We start from the raw sequence: 17,671 nt of genomic DNA on the forward strand, positions 1-17,671 counted from the left end.
GGTTGGAAGTAATCGTTGTGTTTTTACGTCCGAAATTTCGGTATAATAATGAAAGGCGCCATAGTAGATAGCTCCGGAATTTTCAGTAAGGTTCTTTAACATGCACCTAAATAAACTTAAGCTCTCAGATCTCTTGCCCTTTGTCTGCATAGAAGAGCGGCCGCCGTAGCCGGAATTCGCTCCTGTCACCTTCGGGCCAGCAAACAAACATAAATCCCACAGACAAACCAAACCTATAAAAAAATCAATCAACCAGTAAAACCAGAAGACGATCGCGGCAGATATTGGTGGCTATATGTTGGCTGCGCGGTATAATAATGACAGCGTTGTCTTCTTTTATTATTCCTTTATTTTTTTGTGTGTGTGAGAGGTACACATTGCACTAAGCAACCATGCTGATTTTCGCTATTTTCTTTCGAATTTGACTCCCGCCCGTCTTCCCATACTGACCTGTTGAATCTGTAGCCGGTACGCTGACCGACGCAGAAATGACGCCAGCGCTCTGTGTGGTTGGCAGCCCGTCTGGAAGATGCTCGGTGAGGTTGCCGACAGCGTGGGCTTTCACCTTTTCGAAGTAGCGGGGCGCCACAAGAGCGACGATCGCGATAAGTAGCATCCTCACGGACATGGCTGCGGTGGGCCTGCGAGACTGAAAGAGCGCGTTTATAGGTGCAGTGCGGGCAACGTAAAGGCGTAGCTGTTTTTCTGCGCGAGGAAGAATATTATACGTCGGTACGGGCCGATATAGCCTTTGTAAGACGTATGCAGGGCCCGCCATGTTTTCGCGCGTCGTTGGGCTGCGCAGTGCGTGGTTCCCTTTGTACGCTGCATTACACATCCGACCTTTCGAAGGTGAGTTTGTTTAACGTTGCAGCACTCGTCTCGTCGTTTCCTTGTTCAGTGTTCGTTTCTGCACTGTGTATTTTGTTAAGCTACTAACAGCCAACGTGTCGAAACCATTATCCTTTGTCGATTATGGAAGTTCTGGTCATTGCAAAAGGTCAATAGAATAGATATACAATACTATACATTACTATACATGGAGCAGAAACCTGGAGACTTACAAAGAGGGTTCGGCTTAAATTGAGGATGACGTAGCGAGCAATGGAAAGAAAAATGGTAGGTTTAACCTTAAGAGACAAGAAGAGAGCAGAGTGGATAAGGGGACAAACGGGGGTTAAGGATATCATAGTTGAAATAAAGAAGAGGAAATGGACATGGGCCGGGCATGTAGCGCGTAGACAGGATAACCGCTGGTCATTAAGAGTAACTAACTGGATTCCCAGAGAAGGGAAGCGGGTTGGGGGGAGACAGAATGTTAGGTGGGCAGATGAGATTATGAAGTTTGCGGGTATAAATTGGCAGCAGCAAGCACAGGACCGGGTTAACTGGCGGAACATGGGAGAGGCCTTTGTCCTGCAGTGGACGTAGTCAGGCTGATGATGATGATGATGATGATGATGATGATGATGATGATGATGATGACATGATTTGTGCCGTACCAGCGGCCACAGGGGGACTTAGTGTAGGGAATGTTTGGAAAGTAGGAGTATCATTTATTAATACAGACTCTATATTACCCTTTGCAGTTGGGCTTACCAATCCTTCAATGAAGTAAGTCGGGACGTAGGGGGGGGGGGGGGGAGGGGGGAGGGAGGGAGGGTGGTGCACACTATTATAGGAAGCCAGCAAAATCAGTATTCTTTATTGTAATATCTTCCAGACAAGTTCATTGTCGGTATATTCTTGCGGCCTCTAGATGAGGTACTTCAGCTGGCTACGCACGGTTCGCAACAGCTGGTGCCCTTTGCTACCGGATAACAATGTGGCCGAAATTGTATTGGCCGTTGTCGGTAAATAATGAGAGACCTTGGAAGTGATATCACATTAACGCATGAGGCCACATACCTTGTGGGTACAATGTGCTTGACCAACATGGTGGTTTCTGTGACGTCAATGCAAGCCATCTACAGAGCTTGCTGCTTCGGCTACGTGCAGAAGTGTTGCAAACCTTAATAATGGCACTAAACAACCTGAAGACCGCTCGTAGGTCTCAGACAACGCTCTGACAAAGAGTGCACTTTTAATGCAGTGGATTCTCCCACGCCACCACAGAATTGAACAGTAATGCACTAAAGTGCATAGAGAAAATCGATCAATAGAATCGGCAGTGGCTAGCTTACGCAGATGTGCTGTTGCTTACTCCTTTAGTTTCATTTTACTACCGGGTGCTACCGCAGTGAATTGGCAGCAGATCAGCGTTATGACGACTAAAAGACTCCAAAAGGAATTATTACTGATCCCCTACAGGCAAGTCCTGGATTAGGTCAAGTTTACCTTCATCATCATCATCATCATCATCATCATCATCATCATCATCATCATCATCATCATCATCAGCCTGACTATGTCCACTATGCAGGACAAAGGCCTCTCCCATGTTCCCCCAGTTAACCCGGTCCTGTGCTTGCTGCTGCCAATTTACACCCGCAAACTTCTTAATCTCATCGGCCCACCTAACCTTCTGTCTCCCCCTAACCCGCTTCCCTTCTCTGGGAATCCAGTTAGTTACCCTTAATGACCAGCGGTTATCCTGTCTACGCGCTACATGCCCGGCCCATGTCCATTTCCTCTTCTTTATTTCAACTATGATATCCTTAACCCCCGTTTGTCCCCTAATCCACTCTGCTCTCTTCTTGTCTCTTAAGGTTACACCTACCATTTTTCTTTCCATTGCTCGCTGCGTCGTCCTCAATTTAAGCTGAACCCTCTTTGTAAGCCTCCAGGTTTCTGCTCCGTAGCTAAGTACCGGCAAGATACAGCTGTTATATACCTTCCTCTTGAGGGATAGTGGCAATCTACCTGTCATAATTTGAGAGTGCTTGCCGAATGTGCTCCATCCCATTCTTAATCTTCTAGTTACTTCAATCTCGTGGTTAGGCTCTGCAGTTATTACCTGCCCTAAGTAGACATAGTCTTTTACAACTTCAAGTGCACTATTACCTATCTCGAAGCACTGCTCCTTTCCGAAGTTGTTGTACATTACTTTCGTTTTCTGCAGATTAATTTTAAGACCCACCTTTCTGCTCTCCTTGTCTAATTCCGTACAATCATGAGTTGCAATTCGTCCCCTGAGTTACTCAGCAATGCAATGTCATCGGCGAAGCGCAAGTTACTAAGGTATTCTCCATTAACTCTTATCCCTAACTGTTCCCATTCTAGGCTTCTGAAAACCTCCTGTAAGCACGCAGTAAATAGCATTGGGGAGATTGTGTCCCCCTGCCTTACACCCTTCTTGATTGGTATTCTGTTGCTTTCTTTATGAAGCACTATGGTAGCAGTTGATCCCCTGTAGATTTCTTCCAGGATGTTTATATATACTTCATCTACGCCCTGATTACGCAGTGTCTGTATGACGGCTGATATTTCTACTGAATCAAACGCCTTCTCGTAATCTATGAAGGCTATGTATAGTGGTTGGTTATACTCTGAGCATTTCTCTATTACCTGATTGATAGTATGAATGTGGTCAATTGTTGAGTAGCCTGTTCTAAATCCTGCTTGTTTCTTTGGTTGATTGAATTCTAATGTTTTCTTTACTCTGTTAGCAATTACCTTTGTAAATAGCTTGTATACTACAGAGAGCAAGCTGATCGGCCTGTAATTCTTCAAGTCCTTGTCATCTCCTTTCTTATGTATTAAGATTATGTTAGCGTTCTTCCAAGACTCTGGTACCCTTCCCGTCAGGAGACACCTCGTAAACAGGGTGGCTAGTTTTTCTAACACAATCTGTCCTCCATCTTTCAGCAGGTCTGATGTTACCTGATCCTCACCAGCAGCTTTGCCTCTTTGTTTACCTTAACCTTTACAATTTTAGTTCTGTTCTATAATGTGTCCATGTACTGTGGTTGCATCAATGATGGCGAATAATACAGGGCCTACAACAACAACAGCAACAACCAAACAAAATGGCAAGTTTGCGCTCTCAGAGATTTACTTGCACAGTACGCGTCAATGGAGTTGGACTTGCAAATGAATGAGCAGCGTCTGTGCCATCACATAAGTACACCGCGCAATTCGGGCCAATCAGTAGCTGCACAGCAAAACCTCCCACTTGTACGCCCCCCAAAATTTGTGAAAAACTCGGCGGTACTTACACTTCTCCGAAACACCACAGAAGCACCACTGAAGCCAGTTGTGACGCTGCCGGGGAATGGTGTCTTGTCTTAACTCTGTCGATAACCCCCGCTTTGCTATTTCCAAAACGTGCTTACTGTTTTCGCACACACTAACAAAGCATTTGGTGCTATCTTCTCTCGCTTGTATGCAGTCCGTCTTGGAGGGGGCCAAACGTTGGACCCTTCGGTACTTGCCCTCTGAATAAGCAGATGCATGATGGCTAAAAGGGGCGAAGTGCATCTGTTGAGGACGATAGCCTTTCTTGGGATACTTCAAGTCAACGCAGAAATTTTGGTCTGTCTGCCTGCCTGTCTGTCTGTCACACCAAACGATTGAGCCACGCGGCATAAGTTTAAGTGCTTGCTCAACGCCCAGCCATCTTGAACTGGTTGCTGCGTCTATACTTGTGAACATTGTCGATCTAAAAGCAGACATGACGCATATCTGAGGGGCAACATCAATACGTAAGTATTGTGCAGTGTGTTCCTTTACTGAAATACATAGATACATAATTCTAGAGACACTAGTGTTTCTTAGGCTTCGCTGAAAATACGTCTCTATGCATGAAAGAAGGCTTTCAGAAGACTACCGTTATTTCGACGATGTTTGTAGCGAAAGAGAGAGAGGGATTGATGGAAAGAAAAGACGCAACTTCTGCAACCTTAGTTGGGAGCACGGCTCAGCGCTTGTAGGGGAAAGAGGTAAGTGTATGAATATGTGGGAAAGAGAGAAGAAGAAGGGAAATGGCGTGCATGACCAAGGACGTGGCGGGCGGCTTGTCCAGTCTCACCACGCAGATACGCGGGCAATTTTTTAAAGACGATAGTGTTTCTTGGGGACCTTCGACGGAAAAATTTTGGTCTGTCTGTCTATACAACTGTCTGTTTCTCCGCCCTAACGATACCTCAAACGGCATCAAACGGCCAACCCCATCCGCAGGGCCCACCAATATTGCTCAAGGTTTAGCGTTCATAGTTGTGCGATTGTCAATTAAAAAGCAATTATTGCGCATATCTGAGGCGCCACAACAACGCCTCGATGTTTTCTATCTCTGCCTTTATACCAGAAGAGGCACACACCAAGTAACTCTAAGGAATGTAGCGTTTAATCGCGCTGTGCTGACAGTGCAACGCAATGCTCAAAAAATGTGTTTCCTACCCTTTACTACGACGTTACGGTGGCGGCACCTGCCCGTCGCTTTGCGTTCTACACCTTATCACCTCCGAGACTGGCGGGCATCTTTCTCCGCGGGCTGCACGTCTTCGTTTTCGAAGATAACTGCCAGATGACACTCGTGTCTAACGTGCCTAGATGCGCTCGTTCGCCTCCGCCCCACGATCGAGGCACTCTATAACGCAGCGCCTGGAGAATACCATTCACCGATTTTCTTGCGCAGAACATCAAATAAACGTTTTGTTCACTATTTCCAGACGCAAGACTATCGTCTTTCGACGACATTTACAGTGTAACATGTAGATTCAACGCAATTTTTGTTATATATTTCTCCCTCTCGTACATTTAAAGCTAACTAAGCAGCCCTTCCAAGTGGAACGTACGCATTTACATTAAGCTTGTACTCTACATTTAGCTGTGTGACTTTAATGAGATGTTTGCCGTATGCTCGTTCGCTACTCGGCAACTTTGTTGCATGGACACGTTCGGATTTGGCTGCTGTGTGCCATATGCGTGCGCACCCTCAATGCTTAATGAATAATTGAACATGATATTGTACATTTACAGGCATCTGAACTCGTTTGCTTATTGTTATAAAACATATTTCTGCGTCATATAATGTAAGGCGCACCATAGCGACGTTGGCGATAAGTGGTCTATTTTTATTAGAAGAATTCTGTTATTATTTACATTAAATGAGGTAGGTTATTTATATTTAGTGCATTGATCTGCTACCGTGTAATGGCATATGGTAAAAGATGACCGTTTTAAATCTTCTATGCCGGGAGAACGCGCGATGATTCCATGAAGAAGCCACCAGAAATATTCAGGCAAGCCATGTGTGGCTTCTTTTGTTCCACATGAGATAACCATCTGTTGGAAAACGCAAACGTTCCCATTCTGGTCAATTTTTCCGCATAGTGTCTGACTTTGTAGGGTTATTTCGTTGATTCTCCTTCTTTGCTGGCACCTTTTTCAACGGTGCTGGATAGACTGCAGAGAGGAATGCACCCGGATGACCCCTGCGCCTTCCGTGTCATCAAACTTATCCATTTCTCATGGGTGAATGCCACATAATCTGACAGTCAGCATAAGCTCATAATCGAGGACGGCTTCTTCGAAACGATGGCCAATTGGCGACGTACAACACAACATACAAAGGAAGAGATCCACGTTTTTGTTTTCGTGGCCGATTTCTTGCGACATTAAATAAAGAAAAAAAGAAGATTTCTTCCGAGATTGTATCCACAAATGTCGCGCCGCGCGTGATTTGGTACGGTATAAAGCCATGTACTTCCTTCCACGAACTAGTACTTCTTCGGTGGCTCGTAGGCAGGGCCCGCCGGGTACGCTGGTGGGTACGCTAGCGGTGGCGCTGCCTCCTGGGCCTGAGGCGCGAAGTATCCCTGGGGTGAGGTAGGCTGCGTCCCTGGCGGCCACTGTTGGTGCATCGGCGGCGGGAATTGCTGTGGCGGGTTGCCCGAGTACACTACTGTGTGCGTCTCCTGCGTAGTTTCAATATTATTTCTGTGAACCCACAGGATACGCAGACGTACTCCACACATATTGAGAAGGGAGTAGCGATGCAACGAGTACGTAATAGTGGCGCCAAATGAAATGCTTAACGCGGCACGCGTTAGCAATTGTATAGTGCGCCCCGTCTCGTCATCACTACTGACAGGTACGCCAACACTCCGGTTTGGTAGCACTGCACAGGCCCATGGTGATGACTAGACAGCACGCACTATGCAAACGGTGCAGCTTGCCGCTGTTCGTGTTTCGTTTGGCGCCGATAGCAAATCACGGAACGTTTATTTTAGTAGAATTGATTGATGCATATGTGGGGTTTAACGTCCCAGAACCACCATTTGATTATTAAAGACGCTGTAGTGGAGGGCTCCGGAAGTTCTGACCCTTTGGGGTTCTTTAACGTGCACCCAAATCTGAGTACACGGGCCTACAACATTTCCGCCTCCATCGGAAATGCAGCCGCCCCGCCGTGGTGGTCTAGTGGCTAAGGTACTCGGCTGCTGACTGGCAGGTCGCGGGATCAAATCCCGGCTGTGGCGGCTGCATTTCCGACGGAGGCGGAAATGTTGTAGGCCCGTGTACTCAGATTTGGGTGCACGTTAAAGAACCCCAGGTGGTCAAAACTTCCGGAGCCCTCCACTACGTCGTCTCTCATAATCAAATGGTGGTTTTGGGATGTTAAACCCCACAAACCAATCAATCAATCAAATTGATCCCGCAGGTTGCGGGATCAAATCCCACCGCAGCCGGGATTCGATCCCGCGACCTGCGGGTCAGCAGCCGAGTACCTTAGCCACTAGACCACCACGGCGGGGCTAGTTTTAGTAGAAACATTGCTTCCGTGGAAAGTGAGAAAACAGGCACCATGTAAAGGTGATTGCATGATTGTGTTATCTTATCGCGTTATATAATCGGCCGCGAAATGAAGTGCCTTACCTTGTTTTTCGCGCAAGCCTTACAACAGCAGACGCAGCACAAGACGATGAGGACGATGACCACGATGACGCTTATCACTATTGCGATGATGGCGCCCTTGGCGAGACTGAATATCGTCTCCGCTGGGTTTATCGGAATTGAAACTGCAAAGAAGCACATAGGAGACATGGTAAACGCCACTGCGCGTGCTCGAAAGACGATTGACTTAGTTAGGACTTATCGAGTACCTATATAGGTACTCGATAAGTCCTAACCGAGTCAATCGTCGTCCGAATTACACGCCCTCACGGTTGCATTTCACGACGAACGCTGTTATCAGATTACAATGGAAGTGTGCTATATCTGTGGTTGTCCGCAGTCTACGCCACCGACGGTGTCTCTAACTATTACGTGAAATAAAGAAAAATGAAATTCGAAAAACCGATACAAACGTATACATCACTCTTACTGACTGCAATCATCATTTATGAATTGGCACCATAAACGGCGGAGTCTGGTTTCGTGTCCTCAAACTTGGTTTTCAAGATAAAGGAATGGCTTCGAGCTTGGCGATAGATATCAAGGTTAGTAATATCTTTCTTTGCTTCCACCCACTGCACACTTAGCCAGTGATAAGTAGCCACTCTGTGCTCCCGGCCACGGCTCTGGTGTGACAGGGACGGTTGCTGGGGCCCTCATATATTTCAGCGAAAGCTGTTGCGAGATCACACGTGGTGACTTTGGTGCCGCACTTATACGCCGCCGTCACCGCCGCTGGTGTCCACAGCCACTATCGCTAGAGATAGGCAAAAGTAATAGAAAATTTCTAGAAGTGCATGGGATTTGAACCGGGGTTCTCTGCGTGGCAGTTGAGTATTCTACCACAGAGATGCGCTGGTTCTTCAGGTTCCTTCGTTAAAACACCCTGTACAGCTGTCATGTCGGGCTGGGAACGGCGTACGTAATATAGCTTCGTAGAAGAGTAAAATAATATCCAGGCAGCACACAATGTGAGCTGAGCAACGAAAGGGTATTTGAAATCTTCCAACCCTTTCTTTTAAAGCCTCAGCACAAAATGAACGTAACGTTTTACACATATTTTACTTATTCATTTTCAATACTGCCCGTCTCATACGAGACCGAAGCAGAAGGGCATCAGTTCTTGGATACCCAATATAGTTTTTAGTTTCACATTCGTGCAGCGGCATATTTGTCAGAACGTCTAAGAAGACGCAGTGGCACATCGCACTGGACAATCGGTACACGCAGTGGACAATCGGTACATACTCAAAGACGGCATACAAGACAGTTCTTATCTGGTAGACAATACAACACTAGTTGTACACAAACGCAAGAGCTCTGGGAACAATACACCAGGAAAATACACACTTAGGTAACTTAGAACCCTATATTGTTACGGGGAACGTCCACTGCGTAGAATCGTCGTGCATGATGATTCTGGGAGGACCCGCACTCTCCACCAAAACGTTACGGAGAGAAACGCGTCCGAGAATATATTTTAAAGACGATTTTATTGTATTGAGAATATATTTTAAAGATTTTATTGTATTTCGTTTTCACCCTGTCATTGCTGACGTAGGGTCCCAAAGCCACGATACGTAGGGTCCCAAAGCCAACGTCCCAAAGCCACGATATGATTACGAAAGACGCCGTAGTGGAGGGCTCCGGAAATTTCGACCATCTGGGGATTTTTAACGTGCACCCAAATCGGAAACGCAGCCGCCACAGCCGGGATTCGATCTCTGCGTGTTTGTTTAACAACTGACTTGGCAATACGGAATCCGGTTCACTCACAGTCGTCAGAGGCATGTGCAACGACGTCTGTGTTCAGCTTTTCCGGCTCGTGGGCGCTCCTGGCGGATACTGCGACCACCAGCGTCAACGCAAACGCAACAGTCGCTGCTAACCGGGTGCTGCTGCTAGTCATCTCGGGCTCCGTTGTAATCGGCTCGCCGCACCTATGAGAGACAACAGAGATCTTTCAGCATTGAAATGCCCTAAGCACCCATGCTGTCGTTACATAGGCGTGTTACAGGAAGTCAATCAAAGTACAGCCCACTCATTCAAGGAGAAAAGGTTTTGCAAATAAAACAATAAACCAAAAAGGAAAACAAGCATTGAAGGTCAACTTAAAGGTTATGTTAGATGTTGGAGTAAATCGAGTGTACCTACAATGTACCACTTCTATCTATAGACAATGCTTTTTTGAAACAGATACACGTTCCACAGCGTGATACACGCGACAATAAAAAAGTAGATGAACCATTAAAATTTCGTTCTTCCCGAATATTTTTGCCAGAAGCCGCCGTATGATTGGTTGATTTAGAGCAAAACAAGAAGCCATCGAAACAGGTCAGCTTTGAAATGATCCCCCTACATAAATGATGACTGCGTTGTCACTTCTCAGGCAGTTCTCCCGCGATATTTGTTTTTGATCAGTAGATAACTTGCTTAGTTTTAGCAGGCAAGTAATAATTCTTTTAGCGGGACGGATCAGTGCTCTCCCATAGTTGAGTACGAAGTAATCGAAATGGCCCCGCCGCGGTGGTCTAGTGGCTAAGGTACTCGGCTGCTGACCCGCAGGGCGCGGGTTCGAATCCCGGCTGCGGCGGCTGCATTTCCGATGGAGGCGGAAATGTTGTAGGCCCGTGTGCTCAGATTTGGGTGCACGTTAAAGAACCCCAGGTGGTCTAAATTTCCGGAGCCCTCCACTACGGCGTCTCTCATAATCATATAGTGGTTTTGGGACGTTAAACCCCACATATCAATCAATCAAGTAATCGAAATCGTTAAACTTTTTTTTCTAAGCAGATCTTATATACGCCGCATGCCGGTAGCAGAGTGCTGTTACGTAACAGTTTCCTGTGCGTATGCTATGAAACATGTTAGAACATTGGCCTGGTGGGCCGCTCATCTACGTGGCATTTCAAGTGTCGTACTTCGGTTGTTCATTAGATCATACGCTTGTGCACGTGCAAGAAGCATGTGTATAGTTTGAAGACAAGACTTCTGTCTGTTTATTGGTGTAGTGTTAATAGGATGCCTTATGTAAAAGTGAGTGAGCGAGTGAACGAGTTACAAGGATGACGCTTCGGCGTAACTGGACAAGAAATTCCCTAAAGTAAGATCATCTTTCAGCAAAGTTTCACGGGCGTTGTCCATATGCACCGGGCCCGCGACCAAATTATGGTAGAAAAGCTGACAACTCAATTGCTCCACTCGCAAATACCGACTCTAATTGAGATCAAAAATAGGTAACCATTCGATCTGCATCCACGCAGCTTTTGAACGAACATCGAGACCTTCCACTTTTAGCACTGTTGCAAGATATTGCGGCTTCTGTAAGCATGGACACGGCACGAGAACGGGGATTTTCACGTTGCACCACTCTTTTCCTTCGAACCTTCGCTTGCGTGAATGAGCTGAAAAAAAAAAAGAAGCCCTATCGCAGGAATCAAGGGCTCTCACCCGATACTGTACTTCTCGTATCAATGACTTTATCTTATGCGACCTTGGTCCAGTGCGCGATAACACACACAACGGCCGTCCGTCGTCGAATCAGGGGGCTTATCGCATCCGCCAGCAGCACGGGGCTTTGTTGCATGGCGCTAAAGCGCTTCATTTGTAGCACTAACCCACCCCATTTCCTTATCACGCGCGCTGTGCAACCGTCGCCTCTTCAGAGTGCTGACGTGTCTTTCTCCTTGATCTACCCAAATAAGCGCGCGCTATTTCCAGCCACTTGTGCAGCTGATATTCCATTGTGTGAACTCTGCAGGCGCAGTGAAACAATCGCGCATCTTCTTTGGGAATGCACCCATTTAACAACCTTATAGGAGTAGCCCTCTAAGTCAGCTGGATAACCACTTTCTGGCAGAAAAAAAGAAATTGCTGGCTTCCCTTAACTCAAGTGCAAGGCGCTGTGAGGCCATTGCTGTGGTTTTTATTGGAAGAAAACTGAACGACACGTTGTGACAGTTCAGTGACTACGCTGATCGGCTCTTTTTAGACAATGCTACTGCAATGTTTTTTTTTTATTTCCTTCACCGATTCTTCCCCTGTTTTATTTTATTTTTCACATCCCCTTTCCGCTTCTCAAGCACCGTGAGGGTAGCCAAGCGAAGATTTCCCCAGTTAACCTCTAAATTTCTCTCGCTCTCTCTTAACCAGAATTTCCGTTAGGCTTTGGTATACTGTGAATTCAGTGCCTCGTGCACTACGCTAATCAGTTGTTGGGTGTCATTTCCTCGTAAAAAAATGCGAATACGGGCATCTCTCTCGTGAGCTCATCGTCGAGCGACCGATGAGCCCATGTGGGATTCACCGAAGGCAGCTAATGTTGAAAATTTATCGTAAGTTTTTGAGCGCTGTTTTCCTATGAGCATACGTTAAATAAAGAATTTGTTAATGGCTTAAGTCCTTGAGTTTTGCCGCATGTGACACGCTGCGAAATGTCCATGCAAAAATGTGCGCGTTTCTCGAAACAAATTTTCGGTAAAGCAACTCCGTACGTTGACCTTCTCCTGATTCATCACGTGGTCTTTATTTATTGACCGAACGCCAAGGAGCACTCTTGTTTCTCATCCAAGTGCTTCCAGTTGAACCCATACGTCCGCTTTTCAAAATATTAAAGAGAGTATTGTAAAAAATTGATGATACTGGTTCAAGGTAAAAATTATGTTGGATACATATGATAATAGAGATTACGTTTATTCAAAATAAGGGTAAAATAACCATCACAATAACTGTTAAACGTTTATTGAATGAATTCACTGAGGTAGCAGATGGTTTTTCTGTGAGCAGCTGCGATCGTTGCGGTACCAGGCGGAGCAGTTCTGAACCACGGGCTTTTTCCTTCATTACCTCTACGATCAGCGTCGACAGTGAGAAAAAGCGCACAATTAGGTCTAGTAATCCACCAGAGCACACAGGCGTTAACGTCCAAGTACCACTATACCAAAAACCTCAGTCAAGCATTAGGATCACCTCCAATCTTTCTTCTTTGCGGCACTTAAGACTCCAGCCTATTAATTTAACTCGTCATAATCTCCGCCTTGATAAATTCGCATCCTTTTAAAACGAAAATATGCTTAATTTCAGCGAGTCTTATCGGAATCGCTCTGCGAATGCTGAGTGAGACGACCTCCCCGCCAGGCTTACATTTTCGAATCTGAGATGCTGATATGTATCTTCCTATTCAAGCGTGGCATTTACGCTTGTGAACATTTATATAGGTAAGTACACACCGAAATTCAATATCCACGCCAGAAGGAGCGGCTCTTAAAACGCCATTGTCTTATATTGCCTTTTTTCCTGATACAATTGAAATGTGGAATGAATTTGCCGGTGAGTGTTGTTGACCAGAACGATTTGTCGAAATTTGAACAGACCTCGGATGATTACCTGTACAATTGTAGAGTTTGATCTTGATACATCCTGCATTTGTGTATTTGCTAATAATAATTCTTTTTGCTATAATGTTTTGTATGTTACCCTCTCTGTAAGGACTCTCGCATGAGAGTTGTCTGTATTGCTAAATAAATAAATAAAATAAATAAATAACTGATAGTCGAAGTGCGGGCTTCAGCGACCTTCGAATGCACTACCACCTGTGTGCATGAGCCCGTGTCGCTTTTTCGAGTATATTTCATAACGACAAACATAGCTGCTACCGTCACCATAAAGGCTGTTTCAGATGCCGCGATTGCAGCGAAAAAAAATTGTTCTGTTCGCTCCAATCGCTCTGTTCGCAACCGTCGCTAATGGCGGTTTCGTTTCACACGGTCCGCGATTTTCATTCCATTACTGGAGCGGCGAGTTCTTGCCACCGCTCTTTGTGACAGACACGAATGTAATGTAATAATATGTGCAATATGATATCATGAAATTACCGTGAACGGTGATGAAGGGCCCACTTGTTTCGTCATTTAAGAACACTTTCCAGTCTGAATTCATTTTAAAATGCACAGAATCGGCCATTACCAAACCAAACACGTCGACTCTATTTCGACGGCTTGGCCGGACCAGCCCTATTTCGACGGGTCCCGAACCGAAAATCGCTCCTGCCGCTGCGATCAGAGCGAAAATTTCCAACATTGGAAGCTCGCCGCAGACCGCTGCAGCGGGAGCAAACTGCCTTTTTTTTTTTTCGCTGCGAGCGAATTCGCATCCTGAAAAATCGCTACTTTTTTGTGTCATGTAAAACGACCTTAAGGCGGCAACCAGGAACATATTACTTGGGCGTTGCTCTTTCCTTCAATCACATTAGTTTCAGATCAGTCGCTGACAGCGGAGATAGCGAAGGCTTGGTCTAAGAGTGAGTGACCAGGAGCAGAGGCAACGAAATGCTCATTTTGCCGCTAGATGCATGATGCGGGAACGGTGATACGGCTAACGAGTCTGGTTAATCACCACTGCAATTCCATTTACACTGAGAGCTCCAATCTTTTATTACAGTGCCTTTAAGTGGCAACTTTATCACGCTGCTTAGTTTGAAGCTTCGTTTTTTTAAATCAGTGCAGTTCGGTTTATGCGAAAATGTACACTTCAACGGCGACGTACCTCTGATCTCAGAAGTCATCACGTGGTTAAAAATATATATAATCATCTTCGACGACATTCAGAAATTTGCCTTTTATAGGGCTCGATTGTAATTTTAAAAATTTGCTCAAGCAAAGTAGTGAGCTTGTTTTTTTTTTCATCATTTTTCTTGCTTGCTAATCATCAAGTCAATAGTATTGATTTAGGCAACGTTTTTAGACAACTACACCAGTGCTGCATTACTCGACCATACTTATCTAGGCAGCGTGCCGTGTCCGTGAGTGCTTCGATAAGAAATGCTTTCTACACGCCAGCTATCTACCACAGCTACTCTTAATAAGAAATGAAAAAAAAAACGCATATACTACCAATAACGCGAATGAATGTTATCTGTCTCCCGAACCTCTGCCCTCTTTTAAATGCGAAGCATGTCTTTGTGTACTTCGGGCTCTGTGAGCATCTATCTATCTATCTAGCTGCCTACGTCTAGGTACTTTCATGATTATCAGCTTAACTTGTGGATGATTAGTATCGGAAGGTAAGATGATTTGACGAGTATGACTCGCCCGTGATGACATGAATAATGACAATCCCGTCGCATATGCCGTCAAACACATACCCGTGGGCAGGCATGTGCCACAGATGATTGGCAGTTTATATCTACCCAGGAACGGCGAAAACACACATGTGTAATGTTAACGCGTGAGCGTGAAGGAAAATATAACATCGGCAGCGTTGACGCGAGAAATGCAAAGAATAAATGTCAGGGTCTCAGCAGGAATGGAACCCCAGCATTCTGCGTGGCAATCAAGTATTCTACCACAGAGCCACGCCAGGTCTCGGAACTACTTTTCTTTTCAAATTGACCCTAATGTTTTTGAAATGTCAATTCTGCTTGCAGTGCCGTCTATCCAATTTTATAAGCATTGCACATGTACTCCTATGTAATACCGCCGTCACTTTGGGGGTTAACGTCAATTGTAGTTAGGCGCCACCAGCTGAAATTGGTTGATGTTGCAGTGTTTAGGGCTACCATCCTCGAGAGTACAAGTGATAGTTATCAGCTTATACCACCTCTGGTGTTGCTAATACCCGTGTTGCGGTGGTATCGTTAGGCAACTGTAAACAGCTGGTTATGTAAAACATATGCGGCTGTTTGACGTATTTCAGAGCGTGAATTTGTACATATCATTAGCACCACTTCGCGAAATTTCGCTCAGTAAAAAGTTACAACGCAGTCACCCTCCATCCGCATTCTTCGCGTAACATTGATTCCCAAGGTAAGTGGAATGAGTCGATTTTTTTTTTGTTCATTTGTTTGCACGTGCACTTGTGCTCTAATATTCGAACGTACGTGCACGTGTGTACGTTACGTAGCAGTTGTATGCCACATCGTTTCGTATTAATGTGCTTCTTTAACTTTAACGAAACATTCGGACCAGCTGCCGAGGCTTCAGCCGTTCAGGTCACTCACTTATATTAGCTCTTACACGACACACATTGTGGCATTGCTTTCATGATATCTGTTTCAAAAAGCTCGCTTTCATTAGTTAAAAGTGCTTTAACTCAAGGAACATACCTCCTTGTACTTTACTCAAGCGAAGTCGTACGTTGTTTATTATGCACTGTACATTTAACCCAACGACATTTTATTTGAGAGTGTTGTATCGAATGGGTATATGTTCATTTGCACACCACTAGCACTGCGTGAACTGCCACTCCTTACCGTGGTTACGCTAGCTCTATAGTTTTCATTTTATGCACAGAGGCCAGCTTCTGTGCGCTGCACTAGCGAACATTAATATTAGCCAGTCAATCTGCCTATGATGTGAATCATCAAACAGAAAATTTACTACCAGGCTAAAGGTGAATAGGAGTGTATATGAGAAGCACCAATAAGTCATCATCTGCCCCTCACTCTTAATTATGATTATTAAACTTGATGATAACTGCACTCTATTGATACTGCCGTACGAGGCACTTGCTGAGAGGTTATCAATAAGACGCATATAAAATATTTGAGCACCATTCAACGAAACGAAGATACGATAAGTGATAGACTGTCAGGCATCGCTATAGAGGTGACGGTAATTAAGCAAATATGGGTCCCCATATTTTATGGTGACGTTTAAGAAGTTATCAACACAATGTCATTGAAACAATGTTCTGGCATAACAATGCTCATTGAAGCAGCGAGGGCCCATTGCTACAGACATGATTCCTAACAAGGTAGGCTCTGGTTATACAAATGCGTTTCTCAGTAACGCTACGTTTCACTTCGTGTCTGTGTCATTATGCATGATTGTAATAGTTTAACCATCCCAAAGTAATGGTACAGCCGAGAACAATTAACGATGCTATCGTTGATTCATGTCCCACTGGCGTAATTACGATGTGACTCTGCGGATGGCAGACACACGTACGGACACGTGCATTCCAAAAAAAAAAAAAAGATTTGACTTGCAGTGGTCTTTATGGGCTCATCAATACGCACATCCTGAAAAGCCTCGTCAAAGGGTTCGATGAGCATTTCTAGCTGAATATTGAACACTGCGAAAAGCCGAAGCCACGCTTACCCTTGAACAAAGCCGTTGATGCGAGCACTGCGAGGATATCGCTTCCGCTGCCCGCTGTCGCCGATTAAGAGGCCTCTTTGGATGACCTCAAGGTAATATTGCTTCCCACTATCGGTTCTTTCTCTCTCGCCGTCTCTCTCTCTTTCACGGAAACAGTAAAGAGTCGACCATCTATCGATATATATCTCCCCTTCTTCGCAAACCCTTCATTGGGCTGCCTCACTAGCGATCATTGGCCGTCTCGTCGATGTATAAGGCTAGCGTCTGCCATGGTTTAGTTTCATCGATCGAACCGCAGCAACTTGACGTTCAAAGGCGTCGTGAGGTTGTGAAGCGTGCGAAGATCTGTAGCTCGCGATGGTAGACAGAGGGCGTTCGTTACGTTGCGCAGGTGCCCTCACCCCACCTTGTCAGTTTTGAGTGCATGGGGTGTCCGAAGAGCAGCTGTTGTGCGTCCTACTGTGTGGCAGTGGTTGGAGTAGGTATACTCTTACTTTAACAGCAGAACAAACTGTTAGCACGAAGGCGTTACATTTCATGGTCCTCCCGTATATTAATGACGTCACTTCCTTCACGGAACTGACGTTGTGGTCTCCAACGTTAGCGATTGGGCAGATGATGTGACACCAGGCGCCAACGTGGGCAAATCCATGATGGCCAGATACCAGGAGAGATCACGCAAATGTGTACTTCTATCATTCTTACCTCCTGACGTATAATTCCCATGCAGGGAGATA

At 45.4% G+C, this 17,671-nt stretch overlaps 2 protein-coding genes across 2 annotated transcripts in view; both read right to left on the reverse strand.

Annotated features, from left to right (window-relative positions):
• LOC142774211 (uncharacterized) overlaps positions 1–628 on the reverse strand; it is a 4,928-nt gene extending 4,300 nt beyond the window's left edge. The window contains exon 1 of the mRNA XM_075874607.1: positions 451–628. Coding sequence (XP_075730722.1) covers positions 451–628 — 178 coding nt within the window. The remainder of the gene's footprint in view (positions 1–450) is intronic.
• A 5,880-nt stretch (positions 629–6,508) lies between these two features.
• On the reverse strand, positions 6,509–17,060 carry LOC119181031 (uncharacterized). Its single transcript, XM_037432185.2, has 4 exons — positions 16,935–17,060; positions 9,613–9,776; positions 7,819–7,961; positions 6,509–6,857 (listed from the first exon to the last, which is right to left on the reverse strand). The coding sequence occupies exons 2-4, from the start codon at positions 9,743–9,745 to the stop codon at positions 6,660–6,662; spliced, it is 474 nt and encodes a 157-aa protein (XP_037288082.2). The 5' UTR covers positions 9,746–9,776; positions 16,935–17,060; the 3' UTR covers positions 6,509–6,659.
• Between the last annotated feature and the right edge of the window lie 611 nt (positions 17,061–17,671).

The sequence above is a fragment of the Rhipicephalus microplus genome, chromosome 10 (genome assembly GCF_043290135.1).
Source record: "Rhipicephalus microplus isolate Deutch F79 chromosome 10, USDA_Rmic, whole genome shotgun sequence".
Classification (NCBI taxonomy): Eukaryota; Metazoa; Arthropoda; class Arachnida; order Ixodida; family Ixodidae; genus Rhipicephalus; species Rhipicephalus microplus.